Source organism: Nicotiana sylvestris, chromosome 3 (assembly GCF_000393655.2).
Source record: "Nicotiana sylvestris chromosome 3, ASM39365v2, whole genome shotgun sequence".
Classification (NCBI taxonomy): domain Eukaryota; kingdom Viridiplantae; phylum Streptophyta; class Magnoliopsida; order Solanales; family Solanaceae; genus Nicotiana; species Nicotiana sylvestris.
Window position 1 is genome coordinate 166,392,920 of NC_091059.1, and position 19,245 is coordinate 166,412,164.

Here is a 19,245-nt window from a genome sequence, read left to right on the forward strand (position 1 = left end):
AAAGGAAACTTCATATTTTCTGAAACATATGGCAACTTTTTACTATTACATAGGGAGAAGGAGAAGGGAGGAAAAGGGGGACAGTGATAATCGAAGCAATTATTATGCGAATGACTCCCGCCAGTACCATTAAACTACAAGTTTTGGTGGTGAAACATATGCTCACTTCACGTGGTATTTCACGATAAAAATTTACTTCCACTTGGTATTTAACCGAATCATATTAACTAATCATATCTAGGTGGTAAATTAGAAATAAATATATATTAAATTAACTAGTACTCCCCCCGTTTCATATTAGATGAGGTATTTTCCTTTTTAGTCTGTTCCAAAACAAATGATACATTTCTAAATTTAAAAATAATTCAACTTTAAACTCTTTCATTTTACTCATTTACTCTTAATGAGAAGCTTTTATAGCCACACAAATGTCATGACCCCACAAACCTTTTACCTTTTAAGCTTTTAAGACCACAAATTTCAAAAATCTTCTTTATTTTTAAACTCCGTATCAAGTCAAACTACCTCATCTAATATGAAATGGAGGGAATATGATTTAAGTGACGATATAGTATATGAAGACAAATGTTATGCATTTATTGAGTTGTTATAAATATATACAAGGGGGTGTGAATAAACTTTTTTCCTATTTCACAATTTGAATTCCAAAGCCACTTCTCCCAGATTTTTTTTACTCCTCCCTTTTCCCACTTTACAACTTACTGCTATCTTATTAACCACTTAACATTCACCCCACTAAGACCCACATCAGATCAGGACAATCTCCATTTAAAGCTTTCATAGCATCAATACATTTAATTTCATTCATTCATCTGTCTCCTTACACCTCTACTCTACTACCAGATCCTTCCTCTTTTTGGCTCATCCTAACCACAAACCTCTCAGCTTATTTAGCAGCATCCCATTTTACCTTACTGACATTAAATCAATCATTAAAAAAGTAAAAGAAAATAAAGGGGGCTCTTTAATACAGTACTGTTCATTTGCTTTTGCTCTATTATATTCATTTTTGCAACCCCAAATCTTTTAAAGAAAGTATAGTACCAATCAAGATTCAAGAATGGACCACTTGAGAAGCAAAGCTCCACCATTTGCCACTGTTTTCTTGCTCTTTCTCACTCTTTCATGGGTTTCTCAGAACACTTACGGACAACAAAAACAACCCATTAAAACAGTTGTTGTGTTGGTGTTGGAAAACAGATCTTTTGATCACTTGCTTGGATGGATGAAGAAATCAGTGAATCCGCATATTAATGGTGTCAGTGGCAAAGAGTGCAATCCAATGTCAACTAAAGCCCAACTTACTGAAACAATATGCTTCACTGATGATGCTCAGTATGTGGATCCAGACCCTGGTCACTCCTTTGAAGCCGTGGAGCAACAGGTATTGTTGACGCCTGTAATCATCTGTCTAAAAGTTTAAGCTTATGTCTCACGGTCCCTAACATGGGCGCTGATTGTGCTCAATAGGCCAAGCACTCGAACATATTTTATTTTTAGTTTCTTGCTTTTTGGTTCACAATGGGATTTGAATCCAGAGTCTCTTTCTGATACTATATTGAATTGTATGACCTCTCATCTAAAAGCTTTAACTTTATGTCTCAAAACACGCCCCTTCACATATGACAATCAACTCGTTTTTATGAGCCCAATACGTAAAAATACTTTTTTTCTTTTTGGTTCAAGATCCTCTTGTCTGTTCTGATACCATATTAAATTATGTGACTGTCTCGTCTAAAAATTTGAGCTGATGTCTCAACAGGTATTTGGTTCAGGGTCCATTCCTTCAATGTCTGGCTTTGTTGAACAAGCACTCAGTATGTCTCCAAACCTATCAAGAACAGTCATGAGAGGATTTAAGCCCGAAAACGTCCCAATTTACGCGACATTAGTTCGTGAATTTGCAGTATTTGATAGATGGTTCTGTTCAATTCCTGGTCCAACTCAACCAAACAGGTTATTTCTCTACTCTGCCACTTCTCATGGTTCCACTAGCCATGTAAAGAAGCAGCTTGCTACAGGATATCCACAAAAAACCATATTCGATTCACTTCACGAAAATGGAATTGATTTTGGTATATATCACCAGACATTACCAGCAACTTTGTTCTTCAGAAATCTGAGGATGTTGAAGTATATGTTTAAGTACCATTCATATGATTTGAAGTTCAAGAAAGATGCCAAAAATGGGAATTTACCGAATTTGACAGTAATTGAGCCAAGGTATTTTGATATTACTGGTTATCCAGCAAATGATGATCATCCATCACATGATGTTGCTAATGGGCAGAAATTAGTAAAGGAGGTTTATGAGACATTAAAAAGTAGTCCACAGTGGAATGAGACACTTTTTATTATTACATATGATGAACATGGGGGATTCTATGATCATGTCCGAACTCCTTATGGTGATGTTCCAAACCCAGATGGAAATACTGGACCTGCACCTAATTTCTTTAAGTTTGATAGGCTTGGCGTTCGTGTACCAACCATTATGGTCTCCCCTTGGATCAAGAAAGGAACTGGTAAGCTTAAAACTTTCTTTCACTAGTTACTGGTTGTAGGAACTTGATTACTTTGCCATTAGACGTGGCAAGTGGGCGGGTGGCGTCAAATTTCGACGGTCAAAACATATCAAATCAATAAATGGATCATGACTCAACTTGTCTGCTAAGGTTTGGGTTGCATTTTGATCATGACCCAACTTAAATTATTAGCTTAAGTTCTTTCAAATTTGCATAATTTTCGATCTTCAAATTTAAATTCATATGTTTAGATTTGGGTAGCATTTTGACCGCCTTGATTACACGATTTTGAACAGAGACGGACCTACCCTTACGGTAGAGGGGTCACCGGCCCGTGGTAAATTCGGAAAAATTATATGTGCATATCTTAAATAATAGGTATATATTTCAATTAGCACCCTAAGACTCAAAGCATAGGTAGCTGCATTGGTCAATTCGGGGGAACAACTAGATGGTCCTATTTTGATAGTTATGCCCCCCATTTTGAACCTAGTTACTAACATCTAATATCGCTATCCTAAAATTTAGAGCCCATAGAATTTAAATTCTCATTCCACCACTGATTTTTGGTAGTTGATGCACCTTCTTTTAGTAGCTTGTCATAGAGAGAAAATATAGATCCAAATTTGTACGTGCTACTTTCAGATGGATAAGCTAAAATATCTTTTAATACGTCAAGATGTGCAGATCTATCTGTACTGTACTCTTATCGAAGATAGTCACGGGATTCATTAAATCTTGTTTTTATTTTTCTGTATAAATAGCTCTAAGTTTGTGAATTTTTTATTAAATAATATAATAGCCCTTTTTTGGTTCTGTATTACAGTGATAAGCAAACCGAAGGGACCAAAACCAAATTCAGAGTTCGAGCACTCATCAATTCCTGCAACAATAAAGAAGATATTCAATCTCACATCCAGCTTTTTAACTCATAGAGATGCTTGGGCTGGCACTTTTGAGCAGGTTGTAGGTCAATTGTCATCTCCAAGGTCTGATTGCCCTGGTAAGATATAACTATTTTATTGACTATAATATTGCCACAAAAATATTCTTAATTAATTGATGAGAATATATTTATATTAATATACTAGTCGGAAGTCTTTAGATAAACTTAGAATATTCATAAATGATATCGATCTTGTCACGAGGGTTTGTTCAATTTTTTAATGCTTCATCGCTGGCTATTTTAATTTTAACAAATCGCCTCCATTCCACTTCAGTTTATGTAACCATTGTTTTCGTTAAGAAAGTACTACAAATTCAGAATTTAGATTTTATACAATAAAAAGGCAGCCCGATGTCAATGTGGTTGCCACAAATTCAGATCCACACCTATTAAGAGGTCTTAGTAAGGTTTTAACAAGACACATTATCTATGGACATTCAAGGGGGAGTATTATGATAAATATCATATTTTGGTGGATGTCTACTCTTCTTCCATGATCTTCATCTCAAATGCTTAATGGAATATGTCATTGAACATACAAAATATGTCATTGAATATGTCATTAAGCATTTGAGATGAAGATCATGGAAGAAGAGTAGACATCCACCAAAATATGATATTTATCATAATACCCTCCCTTGGATGTCCAAAGATAATGTGTCTCGTTAAAACCTTACTAAGAAAAAAAAACCATAAAAAAAATCCTAGTGAAGGAAAAAGAGTACACATGTTTAGAAATACGTCTTTTGGTTGCCTCATTAAAAACCCAGTGGGACAAAACCTTGTAAGGGAAAAAGAGTACAACGCGTATTAGCTCCCCTAATGAGAGCATCAACTCACATCCTTGAGCCTTCGCATCCCAATCAGGGGCGGACCCAAGTGGTGAGAAGTGGGTTCAATTGAACCCGCTTCGTTAAAAAATAATACTGTATATATGTATAAATTATGGCTAAAGCAAGATAAATTTTGTATAAAAATTATTTTTGAACCCACTTATACGGCTTATACCGCTTATGTTAGTTATGGACTTCTTCGACTGAACCCGCTTACACAAAATCCTGGGTCCGCCACTGATCCCAATCTTGTACACCAGTTTCTTGAAGGTTGATGTCGGTAGAGATTTGGTGAACAAATCAGCCATATTATCACTTGAACGAATCTGTTGCACATTGATATCACCATTCTTTTGAAGATCATGTATAAAAAATAACTTTGGTGAAATATGTTTTTGTCCTATCTCCTTTTATGAATCCTCCCTTCAATTGGGTTATGCATGATGCATTGTCTTCATACAAAATTGTTGATGTTTGTTTTTCGTATTTCTCATGATGTACTTTTATTCTTCTTTTTTTATGAAGAAATTAAAATTTCCCAGTCTTCAATTGGATCCAAGATGAGTAATGAAGATTTATGTCTTTTGGATAGTGCTACAACTCACACAATATTAAGAAAAAAGAAAATTTTCTCTTATTTAGTTATGACAAAAGGCCTATGTTAATACAATATCCGGTAGTACAAAGTTGATTGACATAGGCCTTTTTCATAACCAAATAAGAGAAAAATTTCTTTTCTCTTAATATTGTGTGAGTTGTAACACTATTCAAAAGACATAAATCTTCATTACTCATCTTGGATCCAATTGAAGACTGGGGAATTTTAATTTCTTCATAAAAAAAAAGAATAAAAGTACATCATGAGAAATACGGAAAACAAACATCTCCAACAACATAAGACAACTTAAGTACTACTTAAAAATAAAAACAACTTTAGATGAGATAAAAACACTGAAAATAACAACATAATTGCATTCCTCAATAAAATGATCAAACTTTAGTTTTGATCTCCAAAGAAATCTTCAACTTCCAAATGAGTAAGATCATCGAGACCTTGAAAATCATCATCTTTCAAAGCAAGATTTGCCTCGGCATTGTCATCATTTTTGTTTGAAGGCCCTGCATCAAAATCATTTTTAAAGGTCAAGTGTGACTCCACTGGGGCATTATCAGAAGATGCTCCAACATTATTTGTCTTTATTTTGATAGAGTTTTGATAAAGCCTGACAAAATGCTCAGGTGCACGACATTCAATTTTCCAATGACCTTTCATTCCACAACGGTGGCAATTACCATTTTTGCCTCTTGAAGGATTGTTTTGAGAACCCATATTGTACTCTCGTTTTCCATGACCACCACGATGACGACTATCATATCGTCTCTTACCATTGCCATACCCACGTACATTCATATGACCATGATTATTATTCTGTCTTTTTCCAGACTTATCACGTCTAACTGCCATATTTGCTTCAGGAAGCGGAGCTGACCCTGTGGGACGAGCTTCATGATTTTTCAGTAAAAGGGTGTTATGTTGCTCAGCCACTAGAAGGCACGAGATCAATTCAGAATACTTTTTAAAACCCCTTTCATGGTATTGCTGTTATAATACCATATTTGAAACATGGAAAATTGTAAGAGTTTTTTCCAGCAAATCCTCATCATTCATAACTTCCCCACATAATTTCAGTTGGGAAGTTATTCGAAATACAGCAAAGTTATACTCACTTACGGTGTTAAAATCTTGCAATCTTAAGTGCATCCACTCATATCGAGCCCTTGGAAATACCGTAGCCTTAAGGTGATCATACCTTTCCTTCAGGCCAGTCCACAATTCAAGTGGATCTTTCACTGTTAAATATTCAACCTTCAAACCTTCATCCAAATGATGACGAAGGAAAATTATGGCCTTCACCTTATCCTGGCTTGATGCCTCATTACCTTGAGTAATGGTGTTACCAAAGCCTTTAGCGGCTAAGTGAATCTCAGCATCGAGAACTCATGATAGGTAATTCTTTCCAGAAATGTCAAGTGCCACAAACTCAAGCTTTGACAAATTTGACATAGTAAAAACTATCAAAGAAAATAAATGAATTAGAAATGATTAAGATGATAGTGAAAATAAATAAATGGATATAAACATTACGAATGTTTAAATTGTGTTGTCATATAAAACATATAGTGATAATGATAACATTAATCTATTTATTAGTACGTATGCAGATTTGAGAATGAAAGGTTACGTATTATATCAAACAACAATTTCTATAAATGAAGACAAAATATACATAATAATATAGGTTTAAGGTGATGGATTTTAACGCCAATAACTAGCAATTTATCATGTTTGCCACAGTGTAGTGTGATTCATATTGATTCGTAATGATCACTTGTCATGATAACAATTTGACTTAATTCATACAATACAATACCACTAGAATGGCAAGAAGAGAAGAAGAAATGTAGAAGATAACCTGTTATACCTTTCAAATGAAGAATTGCACTTAACTTTCGACAAGGCTAGAGTCGTGCTGATTCTGATTCTCTGACAAGAACTAGACGATTACTGAATCTTGGGCTTTTTAATTTTAAGCATATATAAGGGGAGTATAGGTGTTGAAGCTAGCCTCCCCCGTGCGCGCTGCCATCAAGCCGCACCAAGTGAGCTACCTTGGGGGAGAACCTCAAGGGCCTGCCTGGACATCTCAAAGGAGTGTCTAAGGTATCCATACGAGTTTGGGAACTCTATGGACGACGCGACGCCTTAGGGCCAGCGTTGGGCACCAAACGGGCACTGAAGGCTTGACATGAGGGATGATTATGCCCTACGGGCTATCGAAATGATGGATGAAGACCACCGTGCCGATTGGATACTTGAAGCACCTTTCTTAGGGGCCTCATGTGTCGACTTGTGAGCTTAGCTTGGGTTCAGCTAGGCGAGCAAGGGTCCATTGGCCTAGACGTGCAGATGTGGGGCGACACTACACTATGTGGGATGGAAGTATGTCGCGAGGGCTATGTTTGGCCATGCCATAAGACAAGGATAGGCATGCTATGAAAGACGCAAATGACAAAGGCCAAGGACTAAAGGTTGCCCTACTCGGGCGAAGCACAAGCTGAGTGCGGATGCACGAGGCGAGTGTCAAGCTTGAGGATTAGGTTGTTCATGCGAGAGCGATGCTCAGTGCTAGGCGAAGGATGTACGTGTCCCTAGCCAACCCCGGGTGTGCGCATGGATGATGATCCAGCAGACGAGAAGCGCCACAGCTAGTCTAAGCTATGAGCCTAGACATCATACGGGCGGCACAGTTGGAGTGGGCCATTTGAGAAAGCTCCACCCACAGGCACAGGATCGTGCTAGAAAACCTGGGATAAGGAAGGGTTGGCCTGTAGTGCGGGGTGACTATAGGCGCCGCACGGGCATTTTGGTGCCGCTAGCGTCGGTGAAAAGTTGAGCTCGTGACACGTGGTATCAGAGCGATGTTAGGCCATATTCTGCCATGACAAATGATATCTAAGCAGAAGTTGAGATGGCGAGTGCATTTTGGATGTCAGTGTGGAGATCATATCAAAGTAGAGATTGATGTTCATATGCCACCAGAGATTGAGAACCTGATACAACTGGTCTAAAAAGAGGGGATGAGTTGCGTGAGTTATGTCTAGAATGTGCATTGTCAGCCATGAACTTCAACCTACAGAATCAGACCATGTCACAGTCGTTGTTTCCGCCATCGTCTGTGTCTTGAGAGGTAATTTTGGGGCATCCTAGTTTGATTGAGATATCGTAAGGGATGTCTTTCATGCAGTAGGTGCTGTTTTTAGAGGGATACTATATAGGTTGTCCGAAACTCTGCCAACAGTTGGTTAGCAGCTTTGCTAAGCAAGGCATGGTAAGGAATGTCGAACGGACTGAGAGTGTTCCTTGCACAGGTTGAATACCGTTTGAACCATGAAGGTTCAGTAGCATTTGGGAGCTCGTCAGGTTGAGGCGTTTTGTTCATGTTAAGCAGAAAGCTGGAGCTGTTGGCCGTTTTGACGAAGGAAATGGACAACCCCAGTTTCTTTCGTAAGTCTGTGCTCCAGTTGAATGTGATGATATGCCGATGAGTAGGGTGGTCAAGAAAAGGCCATGTTTGCCAGGTCGGGCAGCCATATTGCAATGAGTGTGAGCCATGGACTATAAACAAAGGGCATGATCATGAAGAGATCCTGCCAAGGATGCTAGAAGCGCATCAGTTGAGTGTCTTTCCTGCGGGATAGACTTATGGAATGCCTAAGGGCATTTAGAGGTACCTAGCCATCTCAAGGGTTGCGATGAATGGCAGGAGAGTCCCTTGACAACCGCAAAGAAGGACCTATGTCGGGCTTCTTAGCGGGAGTACATGAGTGTCACAATGGGGTGGAGTCAGCCACCAAGGTTGTGAAAAAGAGCTGAGCCATTTGATGGAGAGGCATTGTGCTGAATTGCTAAGGTGAGGAGACGAAATCGAAGGAAATAGCGAAGCTCCAGAATTGAGCGGGATTCCAAGTTAGAAGGTATTGTTCTAGAAAGGGGTACGCCAAGTGATCGGGGACCATTGAGATGGGGCCATGTGCGAGGCACACCGAACCGGGAAGCCGTGCTAGCAGAACCAAGAGGGTTCTTGTCTATAGGGCGAGTACAGAGGTACTACCGGGAACATTGGGTACTTGCTAAGGAAGTGACAGCTGGAAAACAAAGAGCTTCTTGGTCTTGAAGTACCATATATTAGTGCACCAATTGCACTAAGATATGGTACTTCAAGACCAAGAAGCTCTTCATTCTTTTCTTGAGGTCGGAACGGAACCTTATTCACATCAAGTGATTGAACAACCATCGGAGTACTTGATATTGTGTGAGTTGTAGCACTATCCAAAGACATAAATCTTCATTACTCATCTTGGATCCAATTGAAGACTGGGGAATTTTAATTTCTTTCGGATGAAGAATTGCACTTAACTTTCGACAAGGCTAGAGTCGTGCTGATAACGTGTTAAGAATTATAGCTCAAAATGGAGTCGTACCCCATGCACTTCTCCTCCCAAGTATCTTCCAAGTGTGCCTTCTGCACTGCACCTCCTATCGGTGTTCGCTTGGAAAGTGCCTCCGCACTTGCACCCTCTGGTGTCTAACTTTGTGGCGACCCACACAAAGTTAATGCATTGTATTGTACTTAATACAATACTCTGAAAATACAATATTACCCGCCAAAATTTTGAGCTGGACTTTGAGGAAGTCCGACCCACAAGGATTAAGGAAGCCAGTGCACATCCCTGAGGGGGAAGACTCGGGGTTGTCGTAGGCATTGATGTGTCATCGGGGACGATGACAGATTGAGTGTGGGAGGATGTCACACCCCACATTTTGAGGGTCATGTCATCCATGAGTTCTGCGTACTACAGTGCGCCAGGACGAATGTCAGTCGTGTAGGCGGCGTATGCTGACAAAGTATTGTGAAGGAACATCCGATAGAGGGACTATGTATGAGGCAACAACCATCAAGATATGTTGTGTTGCATGTCCTAAGTGTTCCAAGAGAACTTAGTGGGAATCTAGAGATCTCGGCCGCCCTCTTCATTGGATACTTGTTTCAATTAGAAGAGAACCATGTCACAGTCGTTGCCCTCTATAGTAAGGTCCCTCTCATTGATAATGCATTGTATTCAAAAGAGTTGTATTCAAAACGACATTACCCTTAATGCATTTTGAGTACTTAATACAATATCCATTAAGGGTAATAACTTTGAAAATACAATGCATTATCAATACAATTCGGGTATTTCCTTCTCTCTTTCTCTCTATATCTCTTAACTTGTTTTTCCATGTTCTATATTGTTATATTTGAGCTACAATTCTTAACACGTTATCAGCACGACTCTAGCCTTGTCAAAAGTTAAGTGCAATTCTTCATCCAAAAGGTATAACAAGTTATCTTCTACATTTCTTCTTCTCTTCTTGCCATTCTAATGGTATTGTATTGTATGAATTAAGTCAAATTGTTATCATGACAAGTGATCATTACGAATCAATATGAATCACACGACACTGTGGCAAACATGATAAATTGCTAGTTATTGGCGTTAAAATCCATCACCTTAAACCTATATTATTATGTATATTTTGCCTTCATTTATAGAAATTGTTGTTTGATATAATACGTAACCTTTCATTCTCAAATCTGCATAAGTACTAATAAATAGATTAATGTTATCATTATCACTATATGTTTTATATGGCAACACAATTTAAACATTCGTAATGTTTATATCCATTTATTTATTTTCACTATCATTTCTAATTCATTTATTTTCTTTGATAGTTTTTACTATGTCAAAGCTTGAGTTTGTGGCACTTGACATTTTTAGAAAGAATTACCTATCATGGGTTCTCGATGCTGAGATTCACTTAGCCGCTAAAGACCTTGGTAACACCATTACTCGGGGTAATGAGGCATCAAGCCAGGACAAGGCGAAGGCCATGATTTTTCTTCGTCATCATTTGGATGAAGGTTGAATATTTAACAGTGAAAGATCCACTTGAATTGTGGACTGGCATGAAGGAAAGGTATGATCACCTTAAGGCTACGGTATTGCCAAGGGCTCGATATGAGTGGATGCACTTACGATTGCAAGATTTTAAAATCGTAAGTGAGTATAACTCTATTGTATTTCAAATAACTTCCCAATTGAAATTATGTGGGGAAGTTATGAATGATGAGGATTTGCTGGAAAAAACTCTTACAACTTTCCATGCCTCAAATATGGTATTACAACAGCAATACCGTGAAAGGGGTTTTAAAAAGTATTCTGAATTGATCTCATGCCTTCTGGTGGCTGAGCAACATAACACCCTTTTACTGAAAAATCATGAAGCTCGTCCCACAGGGTCAGCTCCGCTTCCTGAAGCAAATATGACAGTTAGACGTGATAAGTCTGAAAAAAGACAGAATAATAATCATGGCCATATGAATGAATGTGGGTATGACAATGGTAAGAGACGATATGATAGTCGTCATCGTGGTGGTCATGGAAAACGAGAGAACAATATGGGTTCTCAAAACTATCCTTCAAGAGGCAAAAGTGGTAACTGCCACCGCTGTGGCATGAAAGGTCATTGGAAAATTGAATGTCGTGCACCTGAGCATTTTGTCAGGCTTTATCAAAACTCCATCAAAAGAAAGGCAAATAATGTTGGAGCATCTTCTGCTAATGCCCCAGTGGAGTCACACTTGACCTTTAAAAATGATTTTGAGGCAGGGCCTTCAAACAAAAATGATGACGATGCCGCGGTAGATCTTGCTTTGAAAGATGATGATTTTCAAGGCCTCGATGATCTTACTCATTTGGAAGTTGAAGATTTCTTTGGAGATCAAAACTAAAGTTTGATCATTTTATTGGGGAATGCAATTACGTTGTTATTTTTAGTGTTTTTATCTCATCTAAAGTTGTTTTTATTTTTAAGTAGTACTTATGTTGTCTTATGTTGGAGATGTTTGTTTTCCGTATTTCTCATGATGTACTTTTATTCTTTTTTTTATGAAGAAATTAAAATTCCCCAGTCTTCAATTGGATCCAAGATGAGTAATGAAGATTTATGTGTTTTGGATAGTGCTACAACTCATACAATGTTAAGAGAAAAGAAATTTTTCTCTTATTTGGTTATGAAAAAGGCCTATGTTAATACAATATCCGGTAGTACAAAGTTGATTGAGGGCTCCGAAAGAGCGGCCTTATTATTACCTGAAGGAACGATATTAACTTGATAATGCATTGTATTGTAGTAAGTCTCAAAGAAACTTCTTGAGTTTCAAAGCTATTCGCCAAAATGGCTACCATGTTGAGACATCAAACGAAGGAAAGGTTGAATACCTTTATATTACTACAATAAAAACGGGTAAAATATATGTGCATGAAAAATTACCCGCATTTTCTTCTGGGTTGTACCACACAAACATTGGTGTGATTGAACCACATGCCATAGTAAACAAAAAGTTTACTACTTCTAGTGATTTTATCATTTGGCATGACCGGTTGGGTCATCCTAGTTCTAACATGCGTAGAATAATAGAGAATTCAAATGGACACACATTGAAGAACAAGAAGATTCTTCAATTTAAGGAATTCTCCTGTGTTGCTTGCTCTCAAGGAAAATTGGTTATTAAACCATTAACAGCTAAAGTTGGGATTGAATCCCCTGCATTTCTGGAACGTATACAGGGTGATATATGTGGGCCTATACACCCTCCATGTGGACCATTCAAGTATTTTATAGTCTTGATAGACGCATCTACAAGATGGTCACATGTGTGCTTATTGCCAACTCGTAACATGACATTTGTGAGATTGTTGGCCCAAATAATAAGATTAACAGCACAATTTCCAGATTATGCAATTAAGACAATTCGTCTTGATAATGCTGGTGAATTTACATCTCAAGTCTTTACTGATTATTGTATGGCCACTGGAATAAAAGTTGAGCATCCGGTTGCTCATGTTCATACTCAAAATGGTCTAGCAGAATCATTGATTAAATGCCTCCAATTAATATCTAGACCATTACTAATGAGGACAAAATTTCCCCTTTCAGTGTGGGGACATGCTATTTTGCATGTAGCAGCACTTGTGCGCATAAGGCCAACCAGTTATCATGAAGTCTCCTCATTACAGTTGGTTTTTGGTCAGGAGCCAAATATTTCCCATCTAAGAATTTTTGGATGTGCGGTATATGTTCCAATTGCTCCACCACAACGCACAAAGATGGGCCCCCAAAGAAAGTTGGGATCTCCTTCTATTATTAAATATCTGGAGCCTATGACAGGAGATTTGTTTACAGCCAGATTTGTTGATTGTCATTTTGATGAATCAGTTTTTCCAACATTAGGGGGAGAAAATAAACAGGTGAAAAAAGGGATAAATTGGAACATATTATCTTTATCTCATTTGGATCCTCGTACAAATCAATGTGAACGAGAAGTTCAAAAGATCATTTATATGTAAAATGTTGCAAATCAATTGCCAGATGCATTTACTAACCTTCCACGGGTTACTAAATCGCATATTCCAGCTGTAAATGCTCCAATTCGAATTGATGTCTCAGCTGGATAGTATGATAATGAAAAAGAGTCTAGGCCACGCCTTAAACGTGGTAGACCAATCGGTTCCAAGGATAAGAACCCCCGAAAGAGGAAATGAGCGAATGATCAAGTTGATCATAACATAGAGGCAATTGCTCAAGAGGAGCATAAAGACATAATAATTGACAAGACCTCACAGGAGGTTCTAGTACCTGGAAATGATGAAAATGAAGAGATCTCAATAAGTTATATCTCTATGGGAAAAAGGTGGAACCGAAATAACGTTATTGTTGACAACAATTTTGCATATAATGTTGCAGTTGAAGTAATGCAACAAGATGGGGATCTTGAGCCAAAATCTATCGATGAATGTAGACGGAGAAATGACTGGCCAAAATGGAAAGATGCAATTCAAGTGGAATTGGCTTCACTCAAAAAACATGAAGTTTTTGGACCAATAGTCCAAACACTTGAAGGTGTCAAGCCAGTGGGGTACAAATGGGTTTTTGTGCGAAAACAAAATGAAAAAGGTGAAATCATAAGGCATAAAGCACGACTTGTGGCACAAGGGTTTTCGCAAAGGCATGACATTGATTATATGGAGACATATTCTCCTGTGGTAGATGCAATTACCTTCAGGTATTTAATAAATTTGGCAGTCCATGAAAAACTTGATATGAGGTTGATGGACGTTGTCACAACCTACTTATATGGCTCACTAGACAATGAGATTTTTATGAAAATCCCTGAAGGATTTAAACATGAAGTTTTTGGACCAATAGTCCAAACACCTGAAGGTGTCAAGCCAGTGGGGTACAAATGGGTTTTTGTGCGAAAACAAAATGAAAAAGGTGAAATCATAAGGCATAAAGCATGACTTGTGGCACAAGGGTTTTCGCAAAGGCATGTCATTGATTATATGGAGACATATTCTCCTGTGGTAGATGCAATTACCTTCAGGTATTTAATAAATTTGGCAGTCCATGAAAAACTTGATATGAGGTTGATGGACGTTGTCACAACCTACTTATATGGCTCACTAGACAATGAGATTTTTATGAAAATCCCTGAAGGATTTAAAGTTTCTGAAGCACATAAAAATTCAAGAGAAACTTGTTCAATAAAACTTCAGAAATCCTTATACGGATTGAAGCAATCAGGGAGGATGTGGTACAATCGCCTTAGCGAGTATTTGCTAAACCAAGGGTACAAAAATGACCTTATTTGCCTTTGTGTCTTTATTAAGAGGTCTGGATCTGAATTTGTCATCATAGTTGTATATGTTGATGACTTGAATATCATTGGCACTTCTAAAGAGCTTCCCAAAGCCGTAGAATGTTTAAAGAAGGAATTCGAGATGAAAGATCTCAGAAAGACAAAATTATGTCTCGGTTTGCAAATTGAACATTTGGCAAACGGAATTTTTGTTCATCAATCTGCCTACATAGAAAAGGTATTGAAACGGTTTTACATGGATGGAGCACATCCATTAAGTACTCCGATGGTTGTTCGATCACTTGATGTGAATAAGGATCCGTTCCGACCTCAAGAAAAGAATGAAGAGCTTCTTGGTCTTGAAGTACCATATCTTAGTGCAATTGGTGCACTAATATATCTTGCTAACACTACAAAGCCTGACATAACTTTTTCGGTTAATGTCTTAGCAAGATATAGCTCTGCTCCTACAAGGAGACACTGGAATGGGATCAAACACATATTGTGATATCTAAAAGGGACTACCGATATGGGCTTATTTTATGGCAATGATTGCAATCCCGATCTTGTTGGTTATGCCGATGCTGGGTATTTATCTGACCCGCATAAGGCTCGATCTCAAACAGGTTATGTGTTTACATGTGGCGGCACTGCCATATCTTGGCGATCGACTAAGCAATCAATCGTGGCTACTTCTTCTAATCATGCTGAGATAATTGCTATTCATGAAGCAAGTCGAGAATGTATTTGGTTGAGGTCTATAATACATCTTATCCGAGACAAATGTGGTTTGAAGTGTGAAAAACTACCCACAATTTTGTATGAAGACAATGCAGCATGCATAGCCCAATTGAAGGGAGGATTCATAAAAGGAGATAGGACAAAGCACATCTCACCAAAGTTATTTTTTACACATGATCTTCAAAAGAATGGTGATATCAATGTGCAACAGATTCGTTCAAGTGATAATATGGCTGATTTGTTCACCAAATCTCTACCGACATCAACCTTCAAGAAACTGGTGTACAAGATTGGGATGCGAAGGCTCAAGGATGTGAGTTGATGCTCTCATTAGGGGGAGCTAATACGCGTTGTACTCTTTTTCCCTTACAAGGTTTTGTCCCACTAGGTTTTCTTTGCAAGGTTTTTAATGAGGCAACCAAAAGGCGTATTTCTAAACATGTGTACTCTTTTTCCTTCACTAGGATTTTTTTTATGTTTTTTTTTTCTTAGTAAGGTTTTAACGAGACACATTATCTATGGACATCCAAGGGGGAGTATTATGATAAATATCATATTTTGGTGGATGTCTACTCTTCTTCCATGATCTTCATCTCAAATGCTTAATGACATATTCAATGACATATTTTGTATGTTCAATGACATATTCCATGACATATTTTCTTCACTTTTTATGCCTATATAAAGGCCTTGTAATAAATAGAAAAATACACACAATTGAAGAAGAAAATCTTTTCCTTCTTTCTTTCTCTCTATATCTCTTAACTTGTTTTTTCTTGTTCTATATTGTTATTTTTGAGCTACAATTCTTAACAAGAATTTAGATTTTATACAGTAAAAAGGCAGCCCGATGTACAAAAAGTATCTTGTGTTCACGCAGGGTTCGGAAAGGGCCGCACCCTAAGGAGGTGTCATGTAGACAGCCTATCCTGATGCAAGCATCAGCGGGTGATATCACTGCTCGAACCCGTGACCTATATGTTACACAGAGACAGCTTGATCGTTGCTCCAAGATTCCCCTTCTTTAGATTTTTATATTGTAATAGTGTAAAAGAGCTTTTATACTATTAAGTCATTTAAAAGATAACTATAGTCTATAGGTAATCATCGTAAATAGTGAGATTTGTAACTTAAAGAAACAACAAAATTAAAGTATACTGATATGATTTTAACTTCTTTACAATGGCAGCATGAAGGACCGTTACTCAGTGTATTTTAACATTTTGTAGCTTAATTGTGATCTGTCATATTTTAACTAAGTACTTCTTTACAACTACTTAGTAATTGTTTTGTATATGCGACCTGATAGTGTAAAAATTTGCAGAAGTTCTACCTGATGTAGCTCCATTGAGGAAGACACAAGCGGATGAAACTCGAGGGTTGTCCGAGTTTCAGAGTGAAATAGTACAGTTAGCAGCCGTGTTGAATGGAGACCATTTCTTGAGCAGTTTTCCTCATGAAATGGGGAAGAAAATGAACGTGAAAGAAGCTCATAATTACGTAACAGGTGCAGTTTCAAGATTTATTAGTGCAAGCAAAGAAGCTACTAAGTTAGGAGCAGATGAGTCTACAATTGTAGACATGAGATCCTCTCTCACCACTAGATCCTCAGTTCATCACTAGTAACAAGCAAAGGCGTTTGGACAATAATTGGTTGAAATCGAAGAAAAGAGTATTTAGAAGTTTAGTTATATTATTTGTGGATTTTGACGTCCATCTAGTTCGTGTTATTCCTAGATTCGTCGCTTAAATCCCCAGAAAGAAGAAATTGCAGTAGAGATTAAGTTTTAGTAGCCCTCTAGCAATGTCATTTTTTTTGTCAGCAATGTGATATAAGGTAGATAAAATAGTTTAGGTTCAGAGGATCTGCTTAATTCCTTCTGGAGCTTCCCCAAATGGTTTGGCTTTTTACAAGAACTATGATTTTTGGGAAACGTTTGTAAGTTTAGACATGTGAATGTACAAGTTGTGAAAAAAAAGAGTCACGGGAGAATGAAATATTGAAAGAATGCATTGAAAACATAAGTCTTATTATATTTTTTGTTTTTATAATCACATGCTTTGGAATTATATACTTTTCTGTAAGTCTAATCTATTTACACTTTTAATCTTATGTATCGAGTTTATTACATACTAGTGCTTGGGCATGCGCGATGCGCGTCTGTCCCATATAATTAGTAAAAAATTATATAGTCTTGTATATGAATGGTAAAACACTTAGAATTATGATTATATTAATAAGAAAAAGATTGATCTTAGAAATCGTTTCTAATAACAATCTAAATATTTAACCTAAGAAAAATAAAAGGAGAATAAAAAATGTTAGCTCAAAAAAATTATTTGATTTTTTAAGAATTGTAAATGTTAGCTCAAAAAAATTATTATAAAGTTAAAGAGACCTTGTAAAGTGAAGAATTTAGATACATGGACCTTACTAAATTCTTTGATAATCCCAAGTCAAATTTAATGTTACAAAACTAACTTTTGTTATTAAATTTGAAGGTATTATTGAAATAACTTTTAAGGGCGTAAAAGTCCAATAATAGTATAGCGTTATTTTAGTCTTTCACATTCAACTTTTGATCTCCATGCTTATAATATAGTATATAACTAGTTTGAAACCGATATTTTGAGGATGATAATTCAATTTGACAATGTCATGATTTAAGGTTTTTTTCTTTAACGAAGTTGAATTTTGAATCGATTTTATGTCCTTAGTCATCTTATGGAACACAAGAATAATGAGTTGGTCCGAAGTATACAAAAATTGCAGTTTTCCAGAGGGGTAACATCAATAAGTTGAGCAGAAGAAAAAGGCAAATAATGTTGTATCGAACGCTTGTTCTTTATTGGGGTTTTTTCACTTTTACCTTGCACAAGAAATTTTATATATACAGACACAAAATTATATAAAAAATATATACTTTTTGAGCTATTATTTTGAAAACGGCGATACAATGTTATTTTTTTCTTCTTCTTTTTATTAGCTACGAGTAAAAGTTTTATATTTCCAAGTTGGCCTCATTTTGGCGCGAAAGACTACACATTCATGTGATATAGGTAAGGCTGTATTGTGGTCCGGGCCCGATCCGGGACCGGCAGGCCAAACGGGCCAAACGGGCCGGTTCAAGCGAGCCCGGTCTCTAGTGGTGCATAAGCCCGTAGCGGGCCGGTCCAACCCAAATAGTTCGTGAGCCCGGGACCAGCAGGCGGGCCTGGGCCGGTTCAACCGGGCCCAACGGGCCAAATGGGCCCCAACGGCTATTTTTTTAAAAAAAATTGTTTTTTTTTAAAAATGACCAACGGTCAGATTTTTAAAATCTAGCCGTTGCCCGTTGGCCATCAAAATTCAACCGTTTGGCACTTTAAAAAATAGTCATTTGGCCCCCAAACTTTTTTTAATTATACTTTTTCCCAATTCCCAACTATAAATACCCCCCATTCTTTCATTTTTACTCACAAATTTATCAATCTCTCTCTAATTTTCTTCTATAATTGCTTACTTTATTATTGCAATTTCGTGAAAAATTGTGAAGTTGGTGAATTGAAGTATTCAAGTCTTCAACGATATTCAATTTTCAAGAAGTTGTTCGTCAATTCGGTAAACTTGTTCCAACTCTTAAGTTTTAATATTATAGTTTTGTTAGTTTTATTTAGTATAATTATAATTATTTTGGCATTTTCTTTGAATTTTTTTTGGTGGTAACGGTAAAGGAAAATCTAAAATTGGTGAATCTAGTAACCAAGCTACTACTCTTCCCCCGGCTCCCTGACCCAGACCTGTTATCCGTCCTCCTCCACCTGTTATTCTTGATAGTGATAACCCTTGTTTTCAATTTTCTGATAGTCAATTTTGCCATGATGTTGCACCA

The 19,245-nt window shown here is 37.3% G+C and overlaps 1 protein-coding gene across 3 annotated transcripts; it reads left to right on the plus strand.

Annotated features, from left to right (window-relative positions):
• The first annotated feature begins 794 nt into the window (after positions 1 to 794).
• On the plus strand, positions 795 to 17,428 carry LOC104222766 (non-specific phospholipase C6). Of its 3 annotated transcripts, none has more exons than XM_070171150.1 (4): positions 795 to 1,405; positions 1,784 to 2,546; positions 3,373 to 3,549; positions 16,209 to 16,632. In XM_070171150.1, exons 1-4 carry the CDS (start codon positions 1,082 to 1,084, stop codon positions 16,304 to 16,306), a joined length of 1,362 nt encoding a protein of 453 aa, XP_070027251.1. In that variant the 5' UTR covers positions 795 to 1,081; the 3' UTR covers positions 16,307 to 16,632. The 3 variants fall into 3 exon arrangements, with proteins under 3 accessions (XP_070027251.1, XP_070027252.1, XP_070027250.1); XM_070171151.1 differs by having other exon boundaries at positions 799 to 1,405; positions 16,254 to 16,632; XM_070171149.1 differs by lacking the exon at positions 16,209 to 16,632 and adding an exon at positions 16,698 to 17,428 and having other exon boundaries at positions 806 to 1,405.
• The last annotated feature ends 1,817 nt before the right edge of the window (positions 17,429 to 19,245 follow it).

Bases quoted from the DNA above. Each gene is read 5' to 3' on its own strand.
- LOC104222766 (XM_070171149.1), top strand. From the start codon at position 1,082: ATGGACCACTTGAGAAGCAAAGCTCCACCATTTGCCACTGTTTTCTTG. The intron at 1,406-1,783 runs GTATTGTTGACG...ATGTCTCAACAG, and splicing joins TTGAAGCCGTGGAGCAACAG to GTATTTGGTTCAGGGTCCAT. The intron at 3,550-16,697 runs GTAAGATATAAC...AAAAATTTGCAG, and splicing joins TCCAAGGTCTGATTGCCCTG to AAGTTCTACCTGATGTAGCT.